General features: G+C 41.4%; 1 protein-coding gene across 1 annotated transcript in view; it reads left to right on the forward strand.

The window, feature by feature from the left end:
* The first annotated feature begins 3,652 nt into the window (after nt 1-3,652).
* The window catches only part of LOC121575283 (sodium-dependent neutral amino acid transporter SLC6A17-like), a 28,281-nt gene continuing 10,446 nt past the window's right edge, over nt 3,653-21,487 (forward strand). The window contains exons 1-3 of the mRNA XM_041888270.2: nt 3,653-3,765; nt 18,020-18,484; nt 21,325-21,482. Of these exons, the coding sequence (XP_041744204.1) occupies nt 18,205-18,484; nt 21,325-21,482 (438 nt within the window). The 5' untranslated portion in view covers nt 3,653-3,765; nt 18,020-18,204. The remainder of the gene's footprint in view (nt 3,766-18,019; nt 18,485-21,324; nt 21,483-21,487) is intronic.

The following is a 21,487-nucleotide window of genomic DNA, read 5'->3' on the forward strand; positions in this document are numbered from 1 at the left end:
CTCAAATAAGCAAAGAGAAATTACAGTCCATCATTATTTTAAGGCATGAAGGTCAGTCAATACGGAACATTTCAAGAACTTTGAAAGTTTCTTCAGGTGCAGTCGCAAAAACCATCAAGCGCTATGATGAAACTGGCTCTCATGAGGACCGCCACAGGAATGGAAGACCCAGAGTTACCTCTGCTGCAGAGGATAAGTTCATTAGAGTTACCAGCCTCAGAAATTGCAGCCCAAATAAATGCTTCACAGAGTTCAAGTCACAGACACATCTCAACATCAACTGTTCAGAGGAGACTGTGTGAATCAGGCCTTCATGGTCAAATAGCTGCAAAGAAACCACTACTAAAGGACACCAATAAGAAGAAGAGACCTGCTTCGGCCAAGAAACACGAGCAATGGACATTAGACAGTGGAAATGTGTCCTTTGGTCTGGAGTCCAAATTTGAGATTTTTGGTACCAAACGCTGTGTCTTTGAGACGTGAGACGCGGTGTGGGTGAACGGATTATCTTTGCATGTGTAGTTCCCACCGTAAAACATGGAGGAGGAGGTGTTATGGTGTGGGGGTGCTTTGCTGTTGACACTGTCTGTGATTTATTTAGAATTCAAGGCACACTTAACCAGCATGGCTACCACAGCATTCTGCAGCGATACACCATCCCATCTGGTTTGGGCTTAGTGGAACTATCATTTGTTTTTCAACAGGACAATGACCCAACACACCTCCAGGCTGTGTAAGGGCTATTTTACCAAGAAGGAGAGTGATGGAGTGCTGCATCAGATGACCTGGCCTCCGCAATCCCCCGACCTCAACCCAATTGAGATGGTTTGGGATGAGTCGGATGGCAGAGTGAAGGAAAAGCAGCCAACAAGTGCTCAGCATATGTGGGAACTCCTTCAAGACTGTTGGAAAAGCATTCCAGGTGAAGCTGGTTGAGAGAATGCCAAGACTGTGCAAAGCTGTCATCAAGGCGAAGGGTGGCTATTTGGAGAATCTCAAATATAAAATATATTTTCATTTGTTTAACACTTTTTTGGTTACTACATTATTCCATATGTGTTATTTCATAGTTTTTATGTCTTCACTATTATTTTACAATGTAGAAAATAGTACAAATCAAGAAAAACCCTTGAATGAGTAGGTGTGTCCAAACTTTTGACTGGTACTCTATCTTCCTACTTTGTAGGGGTAAGAGGGGTAGGCTCTAGAGTCTACACTCTAGACCCCTTAAACTCAACTCTGGACCTCAAAACCAGTTCCACCATTTTTTTCATTGATCCCCTCTAATCAGGGACTGATTTATACCTGGGACACCAGGTGAGTGAAATTAATTATCAGGTAGAACAGTAAAACCAGCAGGCTCCTGACCTGGTAGGGTAAGAGTTGAATACCCCTGCTCTAGAAGACCCTATCCGGCAATCAAGACTGTGTATGTAAATATATTAACATTTGTATCAACAATCTCATATGTTCAGACAGCATTTCAATGGCAAAAGGAGGCTCAGGGAAATAAATGATAAAAACATATTTTTTGAGTTATTTTAATAAAATAAACACACGCAGTGATTTATTAGACATACAGTGATGATTTTAAAATAAAATAAAAACGACTGCATGGGGGCTTTAAGAGGAATGAGTTGCAGAAGAGTGACAGGGTGCAGAAGAGAGACAGCTATACCCGAATACCTATACTTGCGTCCTAAATAGTAGGCCGTTTGAGTATAAGGAAAAAGTTTTATAGTATGTGAAATATTGAAAATCTAGTATACTTTAAATGCCCAGATGTCATAAAAATTTCCGCATTTCATCTAATAGAATTCGCTGCACACTATTGAGGAAGATAATCGTATTTTCACACACACGTGTGTTCGACAACAGATGATAATCAGAATAGGGGACACGCTCTACAAAAATGTAAGAATGGCAGGGAACAAGCACGATTGCGCATTCGATGACAGCTCAGTATGGATGAGTAGTATGCTGATATCCGTTGCTTAATGAATACGTTTGTACTAAACAGTACGTTCTAAATAGTATGTAATAATGACAGCTCAGTATGGATGAGTAGTATGCTGATATCCGTTGCTTAATGAATACGTTTGTACTAAACAGTACGTTCTAAATAGTATGTAATACGATTTGTACACAGTAGGCAGTTTAAGTAAGTAGTAGGCAAGCCATATTTCGGCCACAGCCACTGTCTGTGGTATGATCTTGAGGTTGTTGTGGCAAGTGATGACAGAAGCCATCTCTGGGAAGGTGCGTCATGGAGCCAGGCCAGATATTGAAATAAAATGTACACTGAATACCTACTACCACATTGCACTGGAGTCCAAAACCCATGCCACCAGACTGCATGTGCCTCTAGGCAGGGGCACAACTTTGGTTTTAGAAGTGGGGGGGACATAATAATTATTATTATGTTATTTTTTTATTCAGTTGGATAAACACTCCAAGCATGGTCCTAAAGCACACCGATTTCTCGTTTTGTATCACATTCCAATTATAAAACTGGGGGGGACAAAAATGTAATTTCAGAATGTGGGGGGGACATGTCCCTGTCCCCAGTGAAAGTTGTGCCCCTGCCTCTAGGTATCCTGCACAGCCATAGGCTATATTGTACTTTCTACAAAGGTTGTGTTTCTCTGCATACAATGAGTGGATCTGTAGCTCACTTGTACAAACATGAAATCAATTTAATTTAGATTAGAAAGTAAGATATTGTTAGGATAGCCAGTAGATGAAATAACTGTGATAAAGAGGCATTGCTGACGAAATAATAAAGATGATCTAATATGCAGTCATGTGGAAACGGAAGGACAAAATAATATATTGGGTCAGAATGAAAAACGGCCCTATGGCACTATCTACCTCCTCTACCCCGGTGGTATTAAAGAATAGTCTGCTTGACGGCGCGTGATTTATGGTCCCTTGTGCATCAGTTCGCTGGAGCCACAGAGAAGTGTCGCCTGTATCTCGACGTCTCAATAAACATTGACCACCACTCTTCGAATAAATGGAGCATGTGATGTCTGGGATTTTTCCCATAGCATCGAAAAGGGATTATATATCATAACATAGATCATATCGTAGAATAGAGTAATATCAAAATGTATTATGGCCTAGGCTACAGTAATTTTAAACTGGTCATAATTATTTAGCCTACAGTTAATCCATGTCTCTCGTTATCAATTTTCTTTGTTTTATTGCATATGTCTCCATAGTTGCTGACAATGCTATTTGTTATGAATTGAGCAATTGCCATGAATTTTATCAATCGGAAAAGCATGGTAGTAAGTGACGCAACATATGCGTCAGACCAATACCAACATATATCTTGACCGTTCTATTTCCAATAATTTTAGAGGGGGGACTTGGAGAAATACATTCATCCTTACTCCAGATAAATAAATACAAAATACACCTTGGACCATGGGGCGTTCATTTAACTTTCTTCCCCAAATTAAGCACAGGTTTCCTATGTTAAACGCCAGGGTTATTAGATTAATATTATTAGCATGGTGATAACTTGGCAATGTGATCATGTACACTCTTGCGTCACTATGCACTCACATGCTCGCCACCCTGCAATTGTCAGCCAAAACCGCACGTGATTCTGTCTCTCTCATCCTTCCGCGCTCATACACTGGGTACGGACTAGGTCGAAATTGGCACCGCGCGGATGTTGTTTCCCCATTCTGGTGTGTTAGAATTGTTTTTACATTGTAAACACTGGATATAGGTTATTTCTTCGAAATATTTAAGGTGAGTAATGCGTTATTGTAAACACTGCATATAGGTTATTTCTTCGAAATATTTAAGGTGAGTAATGCGTTATTGACTTGACATTTTATCGCCAGGTAACGGGCGAAATCCATCTGTCGAGATTTACCCGTCGTACGTTACTAGGCTCGTACGTGTCTCACCTTGTCAAGTTGTTTTAATTCTAGCTGTATATCAGAGCTGTTCAATAGGGACTGCTTTGCGATATTAAACTATTGGAGAAACAAAGAAGGGGCAATTGTTGGAGCGACTTTTTCCCTATATTGTAATGATTGCAAGGAGTGATTTTTAGTGACACTTGAGAACACTATTGCTTAGGAATTTACAGGAGTGAACTTGTGTGATCTCATCATGTTCATTATGTGGGGTGAGAGTTGTCCTGGATGATGACTTTAAATAGTCATGCTCTCATGAATCACTGGGTTGTGTGACCTTGAGTGCTATATTTACAATCGTCTGGCCATTAATTGTAAGATAATTGCTCACTCAATGGAAGACGAGTATATTTGCGTGATTTTTCCGTAGTGTTTGAGTTTAAAATGCCAAACAGACAGAATGACTGATGGACTGATGTTCAGTCCCGGTCTATTGTCGTAGACGTGAGGGATGACAGGTGTTAGAGCGCTGATCAGATTGATCACCTTTTAGAGCGCTTTTCTATCTGTACTTGGCTGTCGCTTAAGCTTTGTTTTACGACCACAACCTTCAAGTCTCCAGGGCAGTATTTCAGATTGTGGAGTTAGTAGTAGGTGTTGTGAGTGAACTTGTATTTAATTATGTTAAAGGGGCCTATTTGGAGAATTAAAACATCCATGCCTTGGGAGAAAATGTAGTGGTATTTTTATTGTTTAGAATCCAAATAAAGTGACCTTTGTAGGCTATATTGATCCCCATCCGCCAACAAGCATTCTAAAAGAAACACACACACACACATCCACACATAGATATCTCCTACGATACATAAACTTGTATTGTAGTATACTTAGTGCAACATCAGCGACCTCTTCAAGAGGTATGATCTCTTGGTGTTTTGCCTAAGGCGGTGGACTGACAGACACAAGTTCAAAAGGTTTGAGACCTGGTTGAGCTACCCATAAAATGTGTTACAAAGATGTCAGAAGTGGGATATTGTGCCCCTGAGGCATTACAGAAGGTCTAGCCAACATATAAAGACCTATTCGTTAACCAGAAGAGCCACTTGGCTGATGAACATAATTTTTGTCCTCTGATCCAATTGGGTCTGGTCTAGATAACGGGTCCGGGTTGGGTCTAGGTCTGGTTGTCGTCGGGTTGTCTCTCTCTCTCTCTCTCTCTCTCTCTCTCTCTCTCTCTCTCTCTCTCTCTCCGTGTGTGAGAAAGTGAGTAAGAAAGTTACAGACTCACAAATATCATACTTCCAAGACATTCTAACCTCTCACCATTACAATAACAGGGGAGGTTATCATTTTTTGGGAGGGAATGTTATTTGTATGTCTATAATTATCTCACGATTCATTTTTCACAATTCATTCAGGATTATCTGTAATCATGGTAGCATTCAAATGAATGTAGAAGTGTTTAGAAAAATATTATATTCTTATTTACAATAAAAGTGACTACAAAATGACACAATACATTATTTACCTTGAATTTCTATTGGGCACAAAATAATCTGAAACACAACCAAAACAAACAGCAAATGCATCCAACAAATTTGTAGTCACAAGCTTGATGTGGTCATTGCGTGCTACGAATATGGGACCAAATACTTAACTTTTTACTATACTGAACAAAAATATAAACGCAACATACAAACATTTAAATGATTTTACTGAGTTACAGTTCATATAAGGCAATCAGTCAATTTAAATACATTCATTAGGCCCTAATCTATGGATGGGCAGGGGCGCAGCCATGGGTGGGCCTGGGAGTGCATAGGTCCACCCACTTGGGAGCCAGGCTGAGGCAATCAGAATACGTTTTTGTTACAAAACGTATTACAGATAGAAATACACCTCAGTTTATCAGCTGTCTGGGTGGCTGGTCTCAGATGATCCTTCAGGGGACGAAGGCAGATGTGGAGGTCCTGGGCTTGCGTGGTTACACGTGGTCTGCGGTTGTGAGTCCAGTTGGACGTACTGCCAAATTCTCTAAAACAACGTTGGAGGCGGCTTATCGTAGAGAAATTAACATTAAATTATCTGGCAACGGCTCTGGTGGACATTCCTGCAGTCAGCATGCCAATTGCACACTCCCTCAAAACTTGAGACATCTGTGGCATTGTGTGGTGTGACAAAAATGCAAATTTTAGAGTGGCCTTTTATTTTCCCCAGCACAAGGTGCACCTGTGTAATGATCATGCTGTTTAATCAGCTTCTTGATATCCCACACATGTCAGGTGGATGGATTATCTTAGCAAAGGAGAAATGCTCACTAACAGGTATATAAACAAATTTGTGCACAAAATGTGAGTTACTTAAGCTTTTTGTGCGTATTGAACATTTCTGGGATCTTTTATTTCAGCTCATGAAACATGGGACCAACACTTTACATGTTGCATTTATATTTTCGTTCAGTATATATATATATATACACTACCGTTCAAAAGTTTGGGGTCACTTAGAAATGTCCTTGTTTTCCATGAAAACATACATGAAATGAGTTTGAATAGGAAATATAGCAAAATGCATAGGAAGTGTAGTCATTGACAAGGTTAGAAATAATGATTTTTAATAGAAATAATAATTGTGTCCTTCAAACGTTGCTTTCGTCAAAGAATCCTCCATTTGCAGCAATTACAGCCTTGCAGACCTTTGGCATTCTAGTTGTCAATTTGCTGAGGTAATCTGAAGAGATTTCACCCAATGCTTCCTGAAGGACATCCCACAAGTTGGATTGGCTTGATGGGCACTTCTTACGTACCATACGGTCAAGCTGCTCCCACAACAGCTCAATAGGGTTGAGATCCAGTGACTGTGCTGGCCACTCCATTATAGACAGAATACCAGCTGACTGCTTCTTCCCTAAATAGTTCTTGCATAGTTTGGAGCTGTGCTTTGGGTCATTGTCCTGTTGTAGGAGGAAATTGGCTCCAATCAAACGCCGCCCACAGGGTATGGCATGGTGTTGCAAAATGGTGTGATAGCCTTCCTTCTTCAAGATCCCTTTTACCCTGTACAAATCTCCCATTTTACCACCACCAAAGCACCCCTAGACCATCACATTGCCTCCACCATGCTTGACAGATGGCATCAAGCACTCCTCCAGCATCTTTTTATTTGGTCTGCGTCTCACAAATTTTATTCTTTGTGATCCGAACACATCAAACTTTGATTTGTCTGTCCATATCACATTTTCCCAATCTTCCTCTGTCCAGTGTCTGTGTTCTTTTGCCTATCTTAATCTTTTCTTTTTATTGGCCAGTCTGAGATAGCCAGTTTGCGCTGTTCTGTGAAGGGAGTAGAACACAGCGTTGTACGAGATCTTCAGTTTCTTGGCAATTTATCACATGGAATAGCCTTCATTTCTCAGAACAAGAATAGACTGACGAGTTTCAGAAGGAAGTTCTTTGTTTCTGGCCATTTTGATTCTGTAATCAAACCCACAATTGGGGATGCTCCAGATACTCAACTAGTCTCAAGAAGGCCAGTTGTATTGCTTCTTTAATCAGCACAACAGTTTTCAGCTGTGCTAACATAATTGCAAAAGGGTTTTCTAATGATCAATTAGCCTTTTCAAATGATAAACTTGGATTAGTAAACACAACATGCCATTGGAACACAGGGCTGATGGTTGCTGATAATGGGCCTCTGTACGCCTACGTAGATATTCCATTAAAAATCAGCAGTTTCCAGCTAAAATAGCCATTTACAACATTAACAATGTCTACACTGTATTTCTGATCAATTTCATGTTATTTTAATGGACAAAAAAATTGCTTTTCTTTCGAAAACAAGGACATTTCTTAGTGACCCCAAACTTTTCAACGGTAGTGTGTATATATATATATATATATATATATATATATATATATATATATATATATATACAGGACCAGTCAAAAGTTTGGACACACCTACTCATTCAAGGGTTTTTCTTTATTTTGTACTATTTGTACTATTTTACAATAGAATAATAGTAAAGACATCAAAACTATGAAATAACACATATGGAATCATTAGTAACCAAAAAAAGTGTTAAACAAATAGCCACCTTTTGCCTTGATGACAGCTTTGCACAGTCTTGGCATTCTCTCAACCAGCTTCACCTGGAATGCTTTTCCAACAGTCTTGAAGGAGTTCCCACATATGCTGAGCACTTGTTGGCGGCTTTTCCTTCACTCTGCCGTCCGACTCATCCCAAACCATCTCAATTGGGTTGAGGCCGGGGGATTGTGGAGGCCAGGTCATCTGATGCAGAATTATATCACTCTCTTTCTTGGTAAAATAGCCCTTACACAGCCTGGAGGTGTGTTGGGTCATTGTCCTGTTGAAAAACAAATGATAGTCCCACTAAGCCCAAACCAGATGGGATGGTGTATCGCTGCAGAATGCTGTGGTAGCCATGCTTGTTAAATGTGCCTTGAATTCTAAATAAATCACAGACAGTGTCACCAGCAAAGCACCCCCACACCATAACACCTCCTCCTCCATGCTTTACGGTTGGAACTATACATGCAGAGATCATCCGTTCACCAACCCCGCATCTCACAAAGTCACGGCGGTTGGAACCAAAAATCTCCAATTTGGACTCCAGACCAAAGGACAAATTTCCACCGGTCGAATGTCCATTGCTCGTGTTTCCTGGCCCAAGCAGGTCTCTTCTTCTTATTGGTGTCCTTTAGTAGTGGTTTCTTTGCAGTAATTCGACCATGAAGGCCTGATTCACACAGTCCCCTCTGAACAGTTGATGTTGAGATGTGTTTGTGACTTGAACTCTGTGAAGCATTTATTTGGGCTGCAATTTCTGAGGCTGGTAACTCTAATTAACTTATCCTCTGCAGCAGAGGTAACTCTGGGTCTTCTATTCCTGTGGCGGTCCTTATGAGAGCCAGTTTCATCATCGCGCTTGATGGTTTTTGTGACTGCACTTGAAGAAACTTTCAAAGTTCTTGACATTTTCTATATTAAAGTAATGATGGACTGTCATTTCTCTTTGCTTATTTTAGCTGTTCTTGCCATAAAATGGACTTGGTCTTTTACCAAATAGGGCTATCTTCTGTATACCCCCCCTACCTTGTCACATCACAACTGATTGGCTGAAACACATCAAGAAGGAAATACATTCCACAAATTAACTTTTAACAAGGCACACCTGTTGTTAATTGAAATGCATTCCAGGTGACTACCTCATGAAGCTGGTTGAGAGAATGCCAAGAGTGTGCAAAGCTGTCATCAAGGTAAAGGGTGGCTATTTGAAGAATCTCAAATATATAAAATATATTTTGATTTGTTTAACACTTTTTTGGTTACTACATGATTCCATATGTGTTATTTTATAGTTTTGATGTCTTCACTATTATTCTACAATTTAGAAAATAGTAAAAATAAAGAAAAACCCTTGAATGAGTAGGTGTGTCCAAACCTTTGACTGGTAGTGCATATACAAAAGTATGTGGAGACCCCTTCAAATTAGTGGATTCGGCTATTTCAGCCACACCCGTTGCTGACAGTTGTATAAAATCAAGCACACAGCCATGCAATCTCCATAGTCAAACAATGGCAGTAGAATGGCCTTACAGAAGAGCTCAGTGACTTTCAACGTGGCACCGTCATAGGATGCCACCTTTCCAACAAGTCAGTTCGTCAAATGTCTGCCCTGCTAGAGCTGCGCCGGTCAACTGTAAGTGCTGTTATTGTGAAGTGAAAACATCTAGGAGCAACAACGGCTCAGCTGCGAATTGTTAGGCCACACAAGCTCACAGAACAGGACCGGCGAGTGCTGAAGCGCGCAGCGCGTAAAAATCGTCTGTCCTCGGTTGCAACACTCACTACCAAGTTCCAAACTGCATCTGGAAGCAACGTCAGCACAAGAACTGTTCTTCGGGAGCTTCATGAAATGGCTTTCCATCAGTGGTGTAAAGTACTTAAGTACTTTAATATTGATATTTTTAAGAACTTTTACTTTTACTTCACTACATTCCTAAAGAAAATTATGCACTTTTTACTCCATACATTTTCCCTGACACTCAAAAGTACTCTTACATTTTGAATGCTTAGCAGGACAGGAAAAGGGTCCAATTCACGCACTAATCAAGAGAACATCCCTGGTCATCCCTACTACCTCTTATCTGGTGGACTCACGAAACACAAATGCTTCGTTTGTAAATGATGTCTGAGTGTTGGAGCATTCCCCTGGCTATCCGTAAATTAAAAAAGCAAGAAAATTGTGCCGTCTGGTTTGCTTACTGTAAAGAATTTGAAATGATTTATACTTTTACTTTTGATACATTTACATTTGACATTTTAGTCATTTAGTAGACGCTCTTATCCAGAGCGACATACAGGAGCAATTAGGGTTAAGTACCTTGCTCAAGGGCACATCGACAGATTTTTCACATAGTCGGCTCGGGGATATTTTAGCAATTGCATTTACTTTTGATACTAAAGTATATTTAAAACCAAATACTTTTACACATTTACTCAAGTAGTATTTTACTGGGTAACTTTCACTTTTACTTGAGTCATTTTCTATTAAGTTATCTTTACTGTTACTCAATTATGACAATTGGGTACTTTTTCCACCACTGGTTTCCTTGGCCGAGCAGCCGCACACAAGCCTAAGATCACCATGCGCAATGCCAAGTGTCGGCTGGAGTGGTGTAAAGCTCACCACCATTGGACTATTGAGCAGTGGAAACGCGTTCCCTGGAGTGATGAATCACGCTTCACCATCTGGCAGTCCGACGAATGAATCTGGGTTTTGTGGATGCCAGGAGAAAGATACCTGCCCCAATGCATAGTGTCAACTGTAAAGTTTGGTGTAGGATGAATAATGGTCTGAGGCTGTTTTTCATGGTTCGGGCTAGGCCCTGAGTTTCAGTGAAGGGAGATATTAACGCTACAGCATACAATGACATTCTAGACAAATCTGTGCTTCCAACTTTGTGGCAACAGTTTGGGGAAGGCCCTTTCCTGTTTCAGCATGACAATGCCCCCGTGCACAAAGCGAGGTCCATACAGAAATGGTTTGTTGGGATTGGTGTGGAAGAACTTGACTGGCCTGCACAGAGCACTGACCTCAACCCCATCGAACACCTTTGGGATGAATTGGAACGCCGACTGTGAGCCAGGCCTAATCGCCTAAAATCAGTGCCCGACCTTACTAATGCTCTTGTGACTGAATGTAAGCAAGTCCCCGCAGCAATGTTCCAACATCTTGTGGAAAGCCTTCCCAGAAGCGTGGAGGCTATTATAGCAGCAAAGGCGGGACCAACTCCATATGAATGCTCATGATTTTGGAATGAGATGTTCGACAAGCAGGTGTTCTTTCTTTGGTCATGTAGTGTATCTTGTTAGAAACACCTTCTCCAGCAATTACAGCTATGAGTCTTTTTGGTTAAGTCTCTAAGAGCTTTGCACACCTGGATTGTGCAATATTTGCCCATTATTATTTTAGAAATGATTTACGCTCTTGGTTGTTGATCATTGATAGACAGCTATTTTCAATTCTTCTTTTAAATTTAAGTCAAAACTGTAACTAGGCCACTCAAGAACATTCAGTGTCGTCTTGGTAAGCAACTCTAGTGTAGATTTGGTCTTGTGTTTTAGGGTTATTGTCTTGCTTAAAGGTGAATTTGTCTCCCTTTGTCTGTTGGAAAGTAGACCGAAGTAGGTTTTCCTTTAGGATTTTGCCTGTGCTTAGCTCCATTACGTTTATTTTTATCCTGAAGAACTCCCCAGTCCTTGCCGATGACAAGCATACCCCTAACATGATGAAGCCACCACCATTCTTGAAAATATGGAGAGTGGTACCCAGTGATGTGTTGTGTTGGATTAGTCTCAAACAGAACAATTTGTATTCAGGATAAAAATAATATTTTTGCAGTATTACTTTAGTGCATTGTTGCCAACACGATGCATGTTTTGGAATATATTTTATTCTATATAGGTTTCCTTCATTTCACTCTGTCATTTATGATAGTATTTTGAAGTAACTACAATGTTGTTGATCCATCCTCAGTTTTGTCCTATCACTGCCATTAAACTCTGTAACTTTTTAAAATCACCATTGGCCTCAAGGTGAAATCCCTGAGCGGTTTCATTCCTCTCTGGCAACTGTGTTAGGAAGGACGCCTGCATATTTGTATTGACTGTGTGTATTGATACATCATCCAAAGCCTAATTAATAACTTCACCATGCACAAAGGGATATTCAAGTGTCTGCTTTTTTTTGCCGATCTACCAAACGGTAGCCTTCTTTGTGAGGCATTGTAAAACCTCCCGGTCTTTGTGTGTTGAATCTGTGCTTGAAAGTCACTACTCGATTGAGGGACTTTACAGATAATTGTATGTGTGGGGTACAGAGATGGGGTAGTCATTCAAAAATCATGATAAACATCATTATTGCAAAAGAGTAAGTCCATGCAACTTTATTATGTGATTTGATAAGCACATTTTTACTCCTGAACTTATTTAGGCTTGCCATAACAAAGGGGTTGAATACTCAAGACATCTCAGCTTTTCATTTTAAATGAATTTGTAAAAATGTCAACAATAAAAAAATACACTTTCACATTATGGGGTATTATGTGTAGATCAGTAACACCAAATCTCATTGTAATCCATTTTATATTCAGGCTGTCACAACAAAATGTGAAAAAAATCAAAGGGTGTGAATATTTTCGGAAGGCACTGTATGCCCTTGGTGACCACATTGATCATGTTTCCTCAGGATTGTATTATCTGCATGTTCCTGTTGTGTTTACATCGATCACACACAGGCTATTGCAGGGGTCTCAAACCCTGTTCCTGTAGAGCTACCCTCCTGTAGGTTTTTGCTCCAACCCAGTTGTACCTGGTTCAACTTATCAACCAGCTATTTATTAGAATCAGGAGTGCTAGATTAGGGTTGGAGTGAAAACCTACAGGACGGTAGCTCTTCAGGAACAGGGTTGGAGAGCCCTGGGCTATTGATGTTAGGATCAATAACATTGTGATGACCATGTAAGACCGTTTAAACAACATTGAGGATTAGAGCAGATAACTTAGTAAACTATTTTCTCAAAGTTTGTCCGAGCTCCTAAGAAGTTTGTCCTAGGTGCCTATGTGAGTGCCCTGCCCTTGACATCAACATTTGTTAGTGTGTTTGGGAACTAGTCAGATGCTGTTTCTTTTTACTTTCTAGTGATTACAATGTGTATAAAGTGTTTGTTGAGTGTAGGAATGTCAGACTGTTCCTGTTCAGTGTATCTGACAATAAGGAATGGTTACATCATTTTTAGATTGCTGTGTTTTTCTTTAATGTGCTGACACTTCTGTTTTAAGCTGAACAATTCACTGTATAAGGTGTTGTGATTTATTCTAAGGGCCAGCGTTAACATTTCAAGGTGGAGAAAAAGCGTTTTGTGGATAAAATGTCATTGCTGTCTTGGGCTGTGAGTGGCAATGAAATTAACAGGCACGCAGGTAATGAAGAAATCAATCAAATTAAGTTCCCCTTTTCTGCTTTCATGTAAAGTAAGGAAATAAACTGGGCTTAGCACTATAGAGATCGTTTCTCAAATAACATTACAAGTATTATCATGTTTGCTTGGTGTGTAGGAGGATGTTGAAAATCTAAAGCCAGTATATCCTCCAATAATATAGATGCTAAAGATTCATATTTTCTATTGATACACACCAGTATTTGGGGAGACCACCAATCATAGCCCTACTTAGTCTCTTCCCACAGCTGCCGTGTCTATGGGGAACGCCATGAGTTTGGCAAGCGAGACGAGGTCCTACTTGACCTTTTGAACCCCCATCCACCCACAACACTTCAATAGTAGCCTAGATTTCAGAACACAACTTTGCTCAATGGGAGTACCTCAGCACTATTTAAATAAACCTTAAAGGCTTTTGTTTGAGTCTGTAAGTAAATTATCACACAGCATCAACTATACAGAGAAGAAAATGCAAAAACACACATCTTACAGCTGTGCATGTTTGTTTTTTGCTAAAGTGATTTAGTCAGTGCAATTGTTTTTATTTTATTGTTTTTATTCAAAGCAGCTGACCCCAAATTAATTTCCATTTGTTAACTAGATATTCACTGAAACAATATAGGTAAAGTGCTGCAGACTGCTCCACCTAGAACTCTTAGCCCTCACTGCAGCCATTATAACACACAAAATGGCTTTCAAATTATGTAAAAGTCACCTAGTACTTGTATTTTTATAAATCTTGTCTGTGGTGATCTGAACACCAGCTGGCAGGGGTTGACGTGTTTTCTTGGCACAGTCTCTCTGTAGGCGGAGTGATGCAGCTGTTGATATTATGTTTCATGCATGGGATTGAATGTCTGAACCAATGCAGATCTTGTCCAGAGTTAATGCCCATGGGATTATATAGAGGTTCCCATGCAAATTGTGAATGAGTGTGGATTATTTATTTAATCATGCACTGTAAAGGACATGTATGCAACGCAAGGCAGAAAGGGTTATGTTTTTGTTAGATACGTTCACGTGACCCGATGTTGACATGCATAACATGAAATGGTTGTTGTGTGCTGGAAGAGACTGCTATAAACTCTATGTGTATACACTTATGTACTATTTATAAGGAATTATGTGAATCATGTGGAATATTCTTGTTTAACTTTATACATAGGATTTGTGGTAAATTAAAATATACTGTTTTTAAAAAATACAGTTAAATTAAGTAAATGATTGCTCTTTGTTGCTTTGCTCTGTCTGGGCTTTTTTAGGCCTAGTATACTGTTTACTACAATAGCTGTTTACTTTGTATATGGGAGGTTCAGTTTATTGTGGAGTTTTTGCACATGAGAGGAGCAAGAGAAAGTGGAAGGAGAAGCGATGTACAGGCAGAAGTAGTGACTGACAGTGATTGTCGTGACCAGGAGAAGTGCATCACTGCTGTTGCATCATACTGTAAAAGATGGGGCTCTCAAAATGTTGCCACAGCATAAACTGCAGCTCTCTGTCTGTCCTCTGTGTGACCTCCATTTCTAACCATCTACCTTCCCCTTCTTCATATGGCCATCACCCAGTCAGTTCACAACAAAAGTAAGTAAAGGATTACTAAGTGAACAGTCATCCATGGGATACACTCCAGTATCTCCCACATAAGTTAGCTCTCTTGTTTTTGCTGTCTCTCTGTCCCCCAGAATAGGATGTGGCCCTCACATATCCCATGGGGCTTTTCTGCTCTGTATTTCAGTCGAAGGTGGATTTTTATAATGGCTGAGAGGTGACTCTCTCAATAAGTAATGAGCCTACGCCAGGCTTGTGATGTGGATCAAGAGAACGCATGACTGCGGTTCATCCAGCCCCTCCCTTGTGCTGACTGACTTCCTCCATTATGTTTGGGCTAAACCAACAGCTCCATGAAAGAGGGGGAGAGAATCCTGCTGCAATGCTTCCGAGGATTAGGGGATTTACAGGAAAAAGCTTCCCAAAAGTTAAGCTTACAGGACAGGAAAATGAAGTAGGACAATTGGTAACATTGGGAATGTCTGAAACCAAAACACTGAGGGAGGTAGGGGCCTAATCTGCTTTTTCGGTGACAGCTTTGTGGGGAAATGATTCCACAGATAGATTAAACACATTTAGCAAGTTGCTACCCCCCCTCCTCTCTTCATGTAAGCTCTCTTGTAAGGGTTAGTTAACTGGACATGACTAATGTTCCCTCAAAAAAAATTAGGCGCTGAGCGAATTTCAGGTCAGCTGAGCGCAAACTTGAACATTGTGAAAATTCTATGCACTTAGTTTATTCAAGCCTGTCTCAAAATACAATACTGCCCCTTTAAGACAAAGAAAAAGCTCTTTACCTGACTCGCTTTTCAAAGATGTCTAGAACTGTACACATTTTGTGCTCTTGTAGGAAGCAATCACTCCCCTATTGCTGATTACAAATGATCTATAGCTGGGCTAATAACTCACTAACTAGCAAAGGATATTAACAAAATGTGCACACGTGGCTACATGCAGCTCTCGCTTTGATCTCAAAACAAGTGCATCTACTCACAACCGCTCATGCTGTTAACACAGTCCAGTTCAAAGTAAATGAAACAGATCCATATATGGCAATGGTCTATTTGCATATAGGCCTACTGCAGTTCTGATTGTTTATGCCGCACTGGTCTGTGTAGAGTACGGGCTGAGTAGTGCGTGTCAATGCAATAGAATCCTACTCCAATGCGTTCTGACTACAACAAAATATCTTGCATTGTTAGTTTTGTTTCGGTATGTTGCTTTGAAAGTGTCTAATATTGCGTAGATTCGATCACAAGAGCCACAGCAAAGGGAAAAGTTGATAGTGTTAACAGGGAAAACTCTAAAACAGTGGTCACCAACCTTTTCTGAGTCAAGATCACTGAGTCAAAATGCAAGCTGAGATCTACCGCTCAGTTTTTTTTTTAACATGACTTAAAAAACAGAAGTCTATGCAACATTAACCAATTAAAAACAGTACTGTAGCAATGAGGTTTGTGCAGTAAGCTATAGGCCCAATACATTATCACCGCATATTGTCTTTGCTTGAATTGCTCTGCCAATGCATTGTTGTTCGGGCCATTTTTTAAAATTATATTTCAAAATTTGAGGTAGGCTATATGATCACACCATTGTTATATTACTTGTGAAGCACAGATGAGTGAGCATACATTTAAATCGTTTGTGAAATGGCTAGCTAGTTAGCGGTGCGCGCTAGTAGCATTTCATTCGGTGACGTCACTCGCTCTGAGACCTTGAAGTCATTGTTCCCCTTGCTCTGCAAGGACCGCAGCTTTTGTGGAGCGATGGGTAACGGTGCTTCGAGGGTGACTGTTGTCGATGTGTGCAGAGGGTCCCTGGTTCAAGCCCAGGTAGGGGCGAGGAGAGGGACGGAAGCAACACTGTTACATTGATGCTGTTGACCCGGATCACTGGTTGCTGCGGAAAAGGAGGAGGTCAAAGGGAGGTGAGTGTAACCGGTGTGAAATGGCTAGCTAATTAGCGGTGCGCGCTAGTAGCATTCATTACTGCTGCAGTGCTTGTTGTAGCGCTGAGTGAAAATAGGCAGAACATACATTTTATGCAGGGGCGCAACTTTCACTGGGGACAGGGGGGACATGTCCCCCCCACATTCTGAAATTGCATTTTTGTCCCCCCCAGTTTTATCATTGGAATGTGATACAAAACTAGGCAATGGTGTGCTTTAGGACCATGCGGACGCTTCCGAGCGGTCGGGTAGGCTGTTTGGAGTGTTCGCCTACCCATCGCGCAGGACAGCTGAATTGGGTGCACCTGCCGCCAACAGCCCGAGACGAATAAAAAAAATAGGAACACAAGGCTTTATCGTTGGGTTTTTTGGCGATCGACTAGGAATGCCTTGGAGATGCGATCGACTGGTTGGTGACCACTGCTTTAGAAAGTTCAATCTTGTGCTTCTCGCTGTGAGCTGATATGTCTGCGTGCGGGAATGCGCACGCGCGCAGCTTAGAGGGAACATTGGACGTGACCTTGAGATGTAAATACAAGGTAATATGTCAGTGTGTGCTCTTAAGCATACGGTATGAGGCCTAAATATTTAGAGCAAATTAATTAATGACAAATGAATGGCAACTTGCAATACAATTTAATTCAATTAGTTGCTGCAGTGGATATGGAGGTTATTTACTTAGAGTACCACTAAGTTGTGAAATGATTTGTTGTAGTGATGAGCAAGCTTCATTCTTGTGGAAGTGTAGTTAAGTTAACGCAACCACCCACACTTATGTTGCCTTTAAGGCCACTAGATTAGAGACTGTGTTATAGACCTGCATCTTATTACAAGCCTGGCTAAGCACTAAATGGAAAAGGGTAATTGTGTCAGTGATCCTGTGTCTGAAGTGTTGCTTGAGGCCCACAGCGACACAGAAAGATATGCCAACCTAACTTCCAATGAAAACAGAAGTGCCTTGTTAGGACTCAAGGATTTTAGTGGAAATGAACCCTCTCATCTATTAAGGACAGTTTTAATGTCACAATCTGTTAAATGTCCTCAGTGTTGGCTATATTGCTTTGTAAAATAGTAAAAGCCTTCAAGTGACAGATTTCATTTATGTTTTTCTCTCACAGGACCAAAGCCCAAATCTGGAGCCCTGCGCTCACTCTCTCTTCTCAACATCTGGCACCTAGCATCCAACCCCTCTACTTTGTACCTACAGTACACCCTGAACTCCCCCTCTCTCTCTGTCTGTCTCTCTGTCTGTCTCTCTCTCTCTCTGCACCCACCCCTCCCAGCTCCCCCCTCAGTGTCCCTGATGCGTAAGAACAGTAAGGTGACGCAGCGTGAGCACACCAATGAGCATGTCACAGAGTCGGTGGCAGACCTGCTCGCTCACGAAGCGCCGCTCGACTACAAGAACAGCTCTCTGAATGTTGGAGGGGTCCCCGGGAAGAAGATTGTTCTCGAGCCCCCCGAGAACGATGGCCGCCCGGCCTGGAACAGCAAGCTTCAGTACATTCTGGCCCAGGTGGGCTTCTCTGTGGGGCTAGGAAATGTTTGGCGCTTCCCTTACCTATGCCAAAAGAATGGAGGAGGTGAGTGGCAGACCGCGCCCCCTAAGGGCTGGCTGACTAAATAGCAAGCATAGCAGAATTATTTATTGTAGCTACGTCAATGGATGAGCAGTGACCCATGTAGCAGGCCTGTATGTGATTTGAGAAAGGGGCGCTGTGCAGATTTACAAGGTCATTTCCTCCTCATCTTCCTGTCTGCCTCTGTCTGATGAAGAGTCTATCAGCGGCTGCTTTCCTGGCAGCTCAGTGACCCAGACTGTAAGAATGACATGCCAGCAACTCTGGCTTGCCATCACAGTCAGGCTGGACTGCCAAGAGAGGAGCACAGGTCCACCAACACCACTCTAAATATAGCTGTGCTATCGATTACTACTGGCACTGGGGCAGGTCAAGGCTCAACTGATACTCTGATCAACATGAAAGGGATACTCTTAATTAAACACTAATGGCTCTGTATTTTGGTGATGGTGATTTATTTATTTTGTCATGTAGTTACAGGTGCACAGTGTAAATCTTTGCTGGTATAGTAGTTCAGAACACCCCTATTTGTCAGGGCAGGTTGGCATTTATTGGGATGACTCATGTACTGGAGGCAGCTCTGCAGAGTGGTCACTTGTTGATTTTAAACCTAACCTAACCCTAACCCTAACCCTAACCTTAACTCTGACCTTAACCACACTGCTAACCCTAATGTCTAGCCCTAACATTAAATGAAGGCCAATTTTGACTGCAGCTGTCCCATCTAGTGGAAATCGCTCAGATTTCATACTATTGTATGTTCTTGGAGTTGACAGTGTTTTGCAGAATGTGCTAAATTTAGCTTCTGCACTCCCCTGCTCTAACATAACCTAACCTCTCTACCATTAATGGATAAAAACATGCCCCATCAGTTTTAATGAGCATCACACCTCTGACCATAACAGCAGCATAAAACACCACATCTCTTACCTCTGGTCATAGAAATGACGATTAGGCATGCTCAATTCACCTCCAAAACCTCACAGTCTCCCTGTCTTCACCTGATAATGACTGATGTGTTTGGTGCACCAGCCCTGTTGTCTCTCACACACCTTCTCTTCCTGATTTATTGCTAATAGGCAGGATTTAAAGGCTCCTCTAACCAAGCAGCCTGGTCGTTTGACCTGGTGAACGGCCATCTTTCACCCCCTAATTTACCTCCTGACAGCAAATTACAGCCACATTAAATGGCTCTGTGGTGTTGGGTGGTTATCGCTCTGGGCCTCCTTCCCCCTCCTCTCTCTCTCCTTCTCTCCTTCTCTCCTTCCAGCATTCTCTGCTTATCTTTCATACCTCAGTTTGCATGCTATACAGTATATCAGGGCTGTTAGCTGGCCTCAGTTCAGATAGGCTGCAATTGATTGGATCCGGCTGAAAGGGCACTGTGTTTGTCAACTGATCTGAGGACACTTTGGCTGGGGGCCAAAAGCAGCGAGCAGGATTGACTTATCCTTTCCTGAACTACATTGTACTTCTTTCTCCCTTCATTCTAGGACCTTGGTCTTTGTGTGCCGTAATATTCAATCCATTCCCACTGGGCCAGGGCCATGCACAGACCTTTGGGGGGGAGGGGTGCAGGTGCTCAAAATACAAAATGGTCAACCAGTGGCCAGAGGAGAGCACTCTTGGGGCAGGAGGGTGGGGGAGGGGGTATTTTCTGAGATTCAAGAGCTTATGAAATAGCTAGTTTCATGCGCAATTCATTACATTTAAAATGTTTTAAAAAATTAAGAAATAAAAAGTAATTCATAAAATACAAAAAATCCACAAGGTGCGAGGGGACTTTTTCAAAGGAGGGCAAAAGGTCAGGTGCTCGGGCATTGGATCTGTGCATGTGCCTGTACTGGGGGATAAACTTGTTGAATCAACGTTGTTTCCACATCAGTTCAACAAAAAATGTAATGTGATGATGTTGAATCAATGTGGAAAACTGATTGGATTCGCAAAAAGTCATCAATACATAAATTAATTTGGGGATTTTTTATTTATTTTCTTACCCAATTTCTTACCTACATCCAATGACCTGGTTCTATTTTTTGTTGATCTCATGTTGAATTTACATTAGTAACAACTCAATTAAAACTAGACGTTGAACTGACGTCTGTGTCCAGTGGGCTATGAGCTCTGGGCTATGTAACTGGTACTCCTGAAGTATGAGTATTAGTGATAGTGATTCAGCGTAAGTATTAGCATCCTGATGATCAAATACAGTAGCATCCTGATTAAGCCTCTCTTGGATTAAGCTGGGAAGGTCCAAATTTAGACATCCCCCATAATTCAAATCAAATACTAAAATAGACCTTAGTAAATCACTGGTTGGATGGGCTCTGACTTGCAGGGTGGGAGAGTAATATAGAACACTTTCAAAGGTGTCAGCAAACAAAAAGCTATTACATATTGCAGTGACAAGTGATGCAGAACTGTTAAGTACAAACAGACAGACACCATAGTGTCCTGAGTCTCAGAGCTCTGGCCTCTCCCCTGACTCACTGAGTTGGCCTGCTACTTCGTGACCACCAACTAGAGGGTTTGTCTTCCTGTCACCCAGTCTGTCCACCTCTCCCCTTCCCCTCTGGCTTTGTAATGAGACACAATCAATTATAATTAGTGTTCTAGAAACAGCTCAGAGGAACAGAGCCAGGGTCCACAGTAAATGTTAAGTCTCTCCATTGATCCAGCAAGGTAGCCAATTGAAACTTGTGCATTATTTCAAAGGAAAGGTGTTCCACATTTTACACAATGCTTAGTACTGTAATATCACACATACAGTATGTGTACTTCTCATGTACCTAATAGTCTATTGGGAGAAATATAGCATGATCACTTTGACCCCTTTCTTTCAGGTGCCTACTTAGTCCCGTATTTCATCCTCCTCATCCTCATCGGCGTCCCGCTCTTCTTCCTGGAGCTGGCGGTGGGCCAGAAGATCCGACGTGGGAGCATCGGGGTGTGGAACTACGTGTGCCCCCACCTGGGCGGGATAGGGGTGTCCAGTCTAATGGTGAG

This window comes from Coregonus clupeaformis, chromosome 10 (assembly GCF_020615455.1).
Source record: "Coregonus clupeaformis isolate EN_2021a chromosome 10, ASM2061545v1, whole genome shotgun sequence".
Taxonomy (NCBI): domain Eukaryota; kingdom Metazoa; phylum Chordata; class Actinopteri; order Salmoniformes; family Salmonidae; genus Coregonus; species Coregonus clupeaformis.